Raw genomic sequence first — 10,438 nt, 5'->3', positions numbered from 1 at the left:
GCTTCCGCTGCTCCAGACTGTACGACGGAAGCATTTATATTTTACTCATGATCAGAGCTTCCGTTGCTCCAGACTGTACGACGGAAGCATTTATATTTTACTCATGATCAGAGCTTCCGCTGCTCCAGACTGTACGACGGAAGCATTTATATTTTACTCATGATCAGAGCTTCCGTTGCTCCAGACTGTACGACGGAAGCATTTATATTTTACTCATGATCAGAGCTTCCGTTGCTCCAGACTGTACGACGGAAGCATTTATATTTTACTCATGATCAGAGCTTCCGCTGCTCCAGACTGTACGACGGAAGCATTTATATTTTACTCATGATCAGAGCTTCCGTTGCTCCAGACTGTACGACGGAAGCATTTATATTTTACTCATGATCAGAGCTTCCGCTGCTCCAGACTGTACGACGGAAGGATTTATATTTTACTCATGATCAGAGCTTCCGCTGCTCCAGACTGTACGACGGAAGCATTTATATTTTACTCATGATCAGAGCTTCCGTTGCTCCAGACTGTATGATGGAAGCATTTATATTTTACTCATGATCAGAGCTTCCGCTGCTCCAGACTGTACGACGGAAGCATTTATATTTTACTCATGATCAGAGCTTCCGTTGCTCCAGACTGTACGACGGAAGCATTTATATTTTACTCATGATCAGAGCTTCCGTTGCTCCAGACTGTATGATGGAAGCATTTATATTTTACTCATGATCAGAGCTTCCGCTGCTCCAGACTGTATGACGGAAGCATTTATATTTTACTCATGATCAGAGCTTCCGCTGCTCCAGAATGTATGAATCATTTGGACATTGCGACAGTGTGGAGACTAGCGTGTGCGTGACACCAAGACAGGGGTCTTTTTCAGTCCAGGGAGAGACAGACGAACTGGACTGAAAAAGAGAGAGAGATGACAATGTGCAAACGTTTTAGTTGGTGTGTGTGTGTGTGTGTGTGTGTGTGTGTGTGTGTGTGTGTGTGTGTGTGTGTGTGTGTGTGTGTGTGTGTGTGTGTGTGTGTGTGTGTGTGTGTGTGTGTGTGTGTGTGTGTGTGTGTGTGTGTGTGCGCGCGCTCCCACAGTGTTCCTCCTGGCGTCCACTCCCATGTCGGTCGTCCAGAAGAAGGAGGAGCTTCTGATCTCGGAGGCGGAGCCTCACAACCCCAACCCGGCCACGCCCAGCCACGCCCACACAACCGACCAGAACACCATCCAGGTCTGTGTTAATTTAGTCGACTTAAAGAATATCCAGGTCTGTGTTAAATTTAGTCGACTTAAAGAATATCCAGGTCTGTGTTCCTCCATTCACTCCTGTTAATGATCTCATTATAATTATTAAAATGATAAAATAATTCACTCCTGTTATAACCTGTAATAATCTAATTATAATAAGATAATTCACTCCTGTTATAACCTGTAATAATCTAATTATAATAAGATAATTCACTCCTGTTATAACCTGTAATAATCTAATTATAATAAGATAATTCACTCCTGTTATAACCTGTAATAATCTAATTATAATAAGATAATTCACTCCTGTTATAACCTGTAATAATCTAATTATAATAAGATAATTCACTCCTGTTATAACCTGTAATAATCTAATTATAAGATAATTCACTCCTGTTATAACCTGTAATAATCTAATTATAATAAGATAATTCACTCCTGTTATAACCTGTAATAATCTAATTATAATAAGATAATTCACTCCTGTTATAACCTGTAATAATCTAATTATAATAAGATAATTCACTCCTGTTATAACCTCTAATAATCTAATTATAATAAGATCATTGTACGGATATAACTAAACTTTGCCGTTTCATAGCTTTGCTTAATTACTGATTCAAACCCTCCGCAAAGGGGTTATAACAAACAGGTCTGGTAACTGTGATTTAACACACACCAATTGTAACATTTATATTACTCAAACATACATAGCCTCGACGTTGCAATAATGCCCGTAAACAATCACTTGATTTTGGCCATTTTATTACTATTATCTCATAACACACTCACACACGTACAAACATACTTCTACTAAACTTGTGTACAGTATAAAGCCTTATTTGCCGTGTCTGGCCCGTGTTGGATCTAGTACAATAGCATTGATCATTACAAAGGAGTCAGAGACTGTGGCGTTTAGGTAATAACTGAAACACAAAGAAACACAAGATACATACTATTAATTCACAGATATAGCGACTGCATAGATGCATCATTATGACTGAATTTAGAGCATTTAACGAACATATAACACATTACAAGGACTTACTTAAACGCGTCATCCCGTTTGTTACATTGTACTGAGAATGAATGAACACATCCTGCCCTGCGCATAGCTCGCCCCTTCCTCTGTCACCCGACACTTCCTACCCCCATACCATGTCCTAGTATGACCTCGCATTCCTGGTATATAGTATTGGTATTGGTATAACACATTTACCCCCCAATTAGCTGTATTAATATCTACATCCCTGAGACATACTGTAATTGGTTGATAAGAGGATCTCTGTTCTTATATAACACAGAGTATTTACTGTATAGGCAGTGAACTTCATAATAGCACCAACATCTATACATAAATGACACAACATGAAGTTACAAATATAAGCTGGGCCGGCACTTAATATTATAATGATCCCACTCACGGAATAAACTCGACAATAATTCACTCCTGTTATAACCTCTAATAATCTAATTATAATTATTCAAATGATAAGATAATTCACTCCTGTTATACTAACCGCCATCTTTAGCAGCGTTTTTCTCTGAATCTGTTTCTCCATCCGTAACTATATGTATGGAAAGGTGCTACAAATAAAATTACAAATAAAATGAATTCATTCCATCCACGTCTGGATCGACAATTAGGTGATATGATATGATATGACATCATATCATATGATATGATATGATGTCACGTGACGTCACGTGATGTCACGTGACGTGACATCACGTCACGTGACGTGACATCACGTCACGTCACATCACATCACATGACATCATACATATGATGTCATGTCACGTGACGTGACGTGACGACACGACACGACACGACATATCATATGATGTCATATCATATCATATGATGTCATATCATATCATATGATGTCATATCATATGATATGATGTCATATCATATGATATGATGTCATATCATATATGATGTCATATCATATGATATGATATGACATCATATGATATGTCGTGTCGTGTCGTCACGTCACGTCACGTGACATGACATGACATCATATGATATGACATCATATAGTACTTTATTGTCAGTCACACTGAAATGTGTCTTGCGACCCAGCAGCCAAGTATGCAGAAACACATATACACACATTTGACGGATTGAAGGATCTTAGGCGGCAAAGGAAGTAGATTATTTGCTTTGTTTTCTTACACACTGAATCAATCTGAATCGTTCCATGACAACAGATGGTCTATTACTACTCCTAGGTATTTGTACGAACATACCTGGTTGATCGGTTCATAGTAATGGGGGATCTGGGTGCACCAAAAACAATCTCTTCTGTCTTTGTTGTGTTAATGATGAGAGCGTTATCACTCCATTCAACCACCTTATTTACTTTACTCTGTGTTGGTGCAGTCCAGGATCACTGGGACTATCTAGGAGAGGAATCAGTCCAGGATCACTGGGACTATAGGAGAGAAATCAGTCCAGGATCACTGGGACTATAGGAGAGAAATCAGTCCAGGATCACTGGGACTATAGGAGAGAAATCAGTCCAGGATCACTGGGACTATAGGAGAGAAATCAGTCCAGGATCAGTAGAACTATAGGAGAGAAATCAGTCCAGGATCACTAGAACAGTTCTAGTGATCCTGGACTGATTTCTCTCCTATAGTTCTAGTGATCCTGGACTGATTTCTCTCCTATAGTTCTACTAGAACTATAGGAGAGAAATCAGTCCAGGATCACTGGGACTATAGCAGAGAAATCAGTCCAGGATCACTAGAACTATAGGAGATAAATCAGTCCAGGATCACTAGAACTATAGGAGAGAAATCAGTCCAGGATCACTGGAACTATAGGAGAGAAATCAGTCCAGGATCACTGGAACTATAGGAGAGAAATCAGACCAGGATCACTGGAACTATAGGAGAGAAATCAGTCCAGGATCACTGGAACTATCTAGGAGAGAAATCAGTCCAGGATCACTGGAACTATAGGAGAGAAATCAGTCCAGGATCACTAGAATTATAGGAGAGAAATCAGTCCAGGATCACTGGAACTATCTAGGAGAGAAATCAGTCCAGGATCACTGGGACTATCTAGGAGAGAAATCAGTCCAGGATCACTAGAATTATAGGAGAGAAATCAGTCCAGGATCACTGGAACTATCTAGGAGAGAAATCAGTCCAGGATCACTGGGACTATAGGAGAGAAATCAGTCCAGGATCACTGGAACTATAGGAGAGAAATCAGTCCAGGATCACTGGAACTATAGGAGAGAAATCAGTCCAGGATCACTGGAACTATAGGAGAGAAATCAGACCAGGATCACTGGAACTATAGGAGAGAAATCAGTCCAGGATCACTGGAACTATAGGAGAGAAATCAGTCCAGGATCACTGGAACTATAGGAGAGAAATCAGTCCAGGATCACTGGAACTATAGGAGATAAATCAAAACTGTATCATCTGAGTACTATAGTAGTATAGAATGTATTGGTCTGGTGTGTTCATTCAGACAGCTGTCAGTGTGAAGACATTCAGACAGATGTCAGTGTGAAGACATTCAGACAGCTGTCAGTGTGAAGACATTCAGACAGATGTCAGTGTGAAGACATTCAGACAGATGTCAGTGTGAAGACATTCAGACAGATGTCAGTGTGAAGACATTCAGACAGATGTCAGTGTGAAGACATTCAGACAGATGTCAGTGTGAAGACATTCAGACAGATGTCAGTGTGAAGACATTCAGACAGATGTCAGTGTGAAGACATTCAGACAGCTGTCAGTGTGAAGACATTCAGACAGCTGTCAGTGTGAAGACATTCAGACAGCTGTCAGTGTGAAGACATTCAGACAGATGTCAGTGTGAAGACATTCAGACAGATGTCAGTGTGAAGACATTCAGACAGACATTCCTCAGTACGACAGCTGTCAGTATAAAGGGTGAAAAGTACAGCTGAGCACCAACATTGGTAGTTAATGCTGAGGTAGTTTATGCTGATATTTGTACTTTGATGAAAACTCTTCGATGTCCGGCGGTTCAAGCGGTTAGCATATTAGCGCTTCTAGCGGTTAGCATATTAGCGCTTCTAGCGGTTATCTTATTAGCGCTTCTAGCGGTTATCTTATTAGCGCTTCTAGTGGTTAGCATATTAACGCTTCTAGCGGTTAGCATATTAGCGCTTCTAGCGGTTATCTTATTAGCGCTTCTAGTGGTTAGCATATTAACGCTTCTAGCGGTTAGCATATTAGCGCTTCTAGCAGCACCGAAGGAGCTCCAGACTGGCTCAAAGACTACTTTAGTCTTTAAGACTAAAACTAAGACTAAATAACACTGTACCCTCAGGTCTTTAAGACTAAAACTAAGACTAAATCAACAGGTCTTCAAGACGGAGCCGTCGACCACGGCCATCTCGGCCGGCGGCCCGGCGACCTCCGTGCAGTCGGAGACCACCACCATCTCCTCCGAGACCCTCCAGAACATCCAGCAGATCATCCTGAGACCCTCGGAGCACGCCCAGACCGCCCAGAACATCCAGAACATCATCCTGAGACCCTCGGAGCACGCCCAGACCGCCCAGAACATCCAGAACATCGTGATGGAACACATGAGACCCTCGTCTCCGGCCCAGAACATCCAGCAGATCATCATCGTCAGAACAGTGGACGATTCCATGAGCACTCAGCAATAACCACATGAAGCCCCTCCCCCCTGCAGATTAACCACATGAAGCCCCTCCCCCCTGTAGATTAACCACATGAAGCCCCTCCCCCCTGCAGATTAACCACATGAAGCCCCTCCCCCCTGTAGATTAACCACATGAAGCCCCTCCCCTCTGCAGATTAACCACATGAAGCCCCTCCCCTCTGCAGATTAACCACATGAAGCCCCTCCCCTCTGCAGATTAACCACATGAAGCCCCTCCCCTCTGCAGATTAACCACATGAAGCCCCTCCCCTCTGCAGATTAACCACATGAAGCCCCTCCCCTCTGCAGATTAACCACATGAAGCCCCTCCCCTCTGCAGATTAACCACATGAAGCCCCTCCCCTCTGCAGATTAACCACATGAAGCCCCTCCCCCTCTGCAGATTAACTACACGAAGCCCCTCCCCTCTGCAGATTAACCACATGAAGCCCCTCCCCTCTGCAGATTAACCACATGAAGCCCCTCCCCTCTGCAGATTAACCACATGAAGCCCCTCCCCTCTGCAGATTAACCACATGAAGCCCCTCCCCCCTGTAGATTAACCACACGAAGCCCCTCCCCCTCTGCAGATCACTGGTTTAAAGCCCCTCCCCCTCTGCAGAGCCCTGGTTTAAAGCCCCTCCCCTCTGCAGAGCCCTGGTTTAAAGCCCCTCCCCTCTGCAGAGCCCTGGTTTAAAGACCCTCCCCTTAAAGCCCCTCCCCTCTGCAGAGCCCTGGTTTAAAGCCCCTCCCCTCTGCAGAGCCCTGGTTTAAAGACCCTCCCCTCTGCAGAGCCCTGGTTTAAAGCCCCTCCCCTTAAAGCCCCTCCCCTCTGCAGAGCCCTGGTTTAAAGCCCCTCCCCTTAAAGCCCCTCCCCTCTGCAGAGCCCTGGTTTAAAGCCCCTCCCCTTAAAGCCCCTCCCCTCTGCAGAGTCCTGGTTTAAAGCCCCTCCCTCTCCCCTTTTCAACCATGCATTATTGATTTATTCAGCATTTGAGCCACGGACCACCATTTGATGACATTTAGCCTCTCAGACCCATTTGAGCCACGGACCACCATTTGATGACATTTAGCCTCTCAGACCCATCTGAGCCACGGACCACCATCTGATGACATTTAGCCTCTCAGACCCATTTGAGCCACGGACCACCATCTGATGACATTTAGCCTCTCAGACCCATCTGAGCCACGGACCACCATCTGATGACATTTAGCCTCTCAGACCCATCTGAGCCACGGACCACCATCTGATGACATTTAGCCTCTCAGACCCATCTGAGCCACGGACCACCATCTGATGACATTTAGCCTCTCAGACACAAAAGTTTTTGTCCAACAATTCCATCCATGTTATTGATGTTGGTTCCATTAACAGGCAAACTACAAACTCTACATTCTCTAATTGTGTCGACTTCTTGTAAATTAGGTAATGCAGATGTCTGACAATAATTTAACTCTTGAGGACGTGACATGAAACCAAATGGACCCGGTCACCAACTCTCCCATCATTTAGCTGCAATGAAACCAAATGGACCCGGTCACCAACTCTCCCAACCCTGTTAGTCTCTGCTCTGTCATCTCTCTATTCAACCCTGTTAGTCTCTGCTCTGTCATCTCTATTCAACCCTATTAGTCTCTGCTCTGTCATCTCTATTCAACCCTGTTAGTCTCTGCTCTGTCATATCTCTCTATTCAACCCTGTTAGTCTCTGCTCTGTCATCTCTATTCAACCCTGTTAGTCTCTGCTCTGTCATCTCTATTCAACCCTGTTAGTCTCTGCTCTGTCATCTCTATTCAACCCTGTTAGTCTCTGCTCTGTCATCTCTATTCAACCCTGTTAGTCTCTGCTCTGTCATCTCTATTCAACCCTGTTAGTCTCTGCTCTGTCATCTCTATTCAACCCTGTTAGTCTCTGCTCTGTCATCTCTATTCAACCCTGTTAGTCTCTGCTCTGTCATCTCCCTATCCAACCCTGTTAGTCTCTGCTCTGTCATCTCTCTATTCAACCCTGTTAGTCTCTGCTCTGTCATCTCTATTCAACCCTGTTAGTCTCTGCTCTGTCATCTCTAATCAGTGGAGTTCAGTTCTGATGAGAAAATAATAGTTCATTTGTAGGAAATCATGGATTTGTAAGTGTTTTATTCCTGCTATCCTGTGTTTGTGTTGCATTAGATCCTATCTATCTGTCTAGATCTAGGATATTTCTATCCTGCATTAGATCCTATCTATCTGTCTAGATCTAGGATCTGTCTATCCTGCATTAGATCCTATCTATCTGTCTAGATCTAGGATCTGTCTATCCTGCGTTAGATCCTATCTATCTGCCTAGATCTAGGATCTGTCTATCCTGCATTAGATCCTATCTATCTGTCTAGATCTAGGATCTTTCTATCCTGCGTTAGATCCTATCTATCTGCCTAGATCTAGGATCTGTCTATCCTGCATTAGATCCTATCTATCTGCCTAGATCTAGGATCTGTCTATCCTGCATTAGATCCTATCTATCTGTCTAGATCTAGGATCTGTCTATCCTGCATTAGATCCTATCTATCTGTCTAGATCTAGGATCTATCCTGTAAGTGTTTGTCTTGATTAGATTCATCGTTCGATGAAAAAGGAAATGCTATTATTTGTTCAGTCAAAGTGTTTTGAAATAGTAATGTATGGTGTTTTGGCAAATATTTTATTTTATTTTCATTGTCCAGATTGTCCACAATTACACTTATAAGAGTCTCACTCTGGAGTCATGCTTTTATAATAGTAAAGAAAACGTACGTTAGAATATTAATATCATATAGAAACATCTGCTGTATGATGAACACATTTAGAATATAAATATCATATAGAAACATCTGCTGTATGTATGATGTTAGTCTCTGCTCTGTCATCTCTATTCAACCTATTCAATGATAACTGATCCAGACTTCAGTTCTATCAGAACTCTCTCCTAAAGGTTCGTTCAGACTTGAATTTAAATATTCGCCTCGGTTCGTCCCGTCTGTGCTTCGCCAGGTCGTCTGTGCTTCGCCAGGTCGTCTGTGCTGCGCCAGGTCGTCTGTGCTTCGCCAGGTCGTCTGTGCTTCGCCAGGTCGTCTGTGCTGCGCCAGGTCGTCTGTGCTTCGCCAGGTCGTCTGTGCTGCGCCAGGTCGTCTGTGCTGCGCCAGGTCGTCTGTGCTGCGCCAGGTCGTCTGTGCTGCGCCAGGTCGTCTGTGCTACGCCAGGTCGTCTGTGCTGCGCCAGGTCGTCTGTGCTGCGCCAGGTCGTCTGTGCTGCGCCAGGTCGTCTGTGCTGCGCCAGGTTGCGTCTTTGCATTGACTTTTTTTTTTTTTTTACTAAATGTTTTATCCCACAATTTTGTAACCCATTTTTTCACCCAGTGTCAATTATCTAATGTAATCCTGGGCGCTACACTTCCTCTGCCAACCTGGGGGGGGGGGGGGGGGGGGGCAGCGGACTGACCTCATACTTCCTTCTATGCATGAGGAGTCCAAGCTGCTTCTTTTCACCTGACAGGGGGGAGTTTCCCCGGTTGGACGTAGCGCATGGAAGGAACACGTTATTCCGACCAGTTCCTTTTCCCTCCATCAGGCGCCCCGGCTGGCCAGGGGGAGGCAGTTTAGAGACCAGGATTACGGCATGTTTTTGTGAGGGTACCTACCCAGGGGACACGGGGAGAACATGCATGTGTAATGTATGTAATTGCGCCGCTCAAACCATCCAAGTCTGAATGCACCTTTACTGGCCTACCGGCACTTAAGTCTCTCCAAATGATCCAGAATGCCACAGCTCGCTGCCAACCTAACCCACTCACTCAGATCAGCTAACACAGGGAGGCTGGCAGAACCTTCTCTAAAACACCCTGGACAACGCTCCACACGTCCCAGACACTTCTCCCTTCTCTAAAACACCCTGGACAACGCTCCACACGTCCCAGACACTTCTCCCTTCTCTAAAACACCCTGGACAACGCTCCACACGTCCCAGACTCTTCTCCCTTCTCTAAAACACCCTGGACAACGCTCCACACGTCCCAGACTCTTCTCCCTTCTCTAAAACACCCTGGACAACGCTCCACACGTCCCAGACACTTCTCTAAAACACCCTGGACAACGCTCCACACGTCCCAGACTCTTCTCCCTTCTCTAAAACACCCTGGACAACGCTCCACACGTCCCAGACACTTCTCCCTTCTGGCTTCCAAACTGGAACGAACTCCCCATTGTAGTTGGTAGTACTTATTGTCATGTGAACTAGACAATCACAGTCATCCCCCCTCCCCCACCTCCGGCACTCCTGAGATTCATTCCAGGTAAGTCTTTGTGTGTGTGTGTGTGTGTGTGAGTGTGTGAGTGTGTGTGTGTGTGTGTGTGTGTGTGTGTGTGTGTGTGTGTGTGTGTGTGTGTGTGTGTGTGTGTGTGTGTGTGTGTGTGTGTGTGTGTGTGTGTGTGTGTGTGTGTGTGTGTGTGTGGCTGGGGGTGTGTGTGGCTGGGGGTGTGTGTGTGTGTGTGTGTGTGTGTGTGTGTGTGTGGCTG

The 10,438-nt window shown here is 44.6% G+C and overlaps 1 protein-coding gene across 1 annotated transcript in view; it reads left to right on the top strand.

Moving 5' to 3' along the window:
* The window catches only part of mynn (myoneurin), a 57,705-nt gene extending 49,063 nt beyond the window's left edge, over positions 1 to 8,642 (top strand). The window contains exons 16-17 of the mRNA XM_079531201.1: positions 1,090 to 1,223; positions 5,599 to 8,642. Of these exons, the coding sequence (XP_079387327.1) occupies positions 1,090 to 1,223; positions 5,599 to 5,910 (446 nt within the window). The 3' untranslated portion in view covers positions 5,911 to 8,642. The remainder of the gene's footprint in view (positions 1 to 1,089; positions 1,224 to 5,598) is intronic.
* Positions 8,643 to 10,438: the final 1,796 nt, after the last annotated feature.

Source organism: Electrona antarctica (genome assembly GCF_951216825.1).
Source record: "Electrona antarctica genome assembly, contig: scaffold_147, whole genome shotgun sequence".
Lineage (NCBI taxonomy): Eukaryota > Metazoa > Chordata > Actinopteri > Myctophiformes > Myctophidae > Electrona > Electrona antarctica.
Note: the sequence above shows the minus strand (reverse complement) of the source record. Positions and strands in the feature narration are given on the sequence as shown.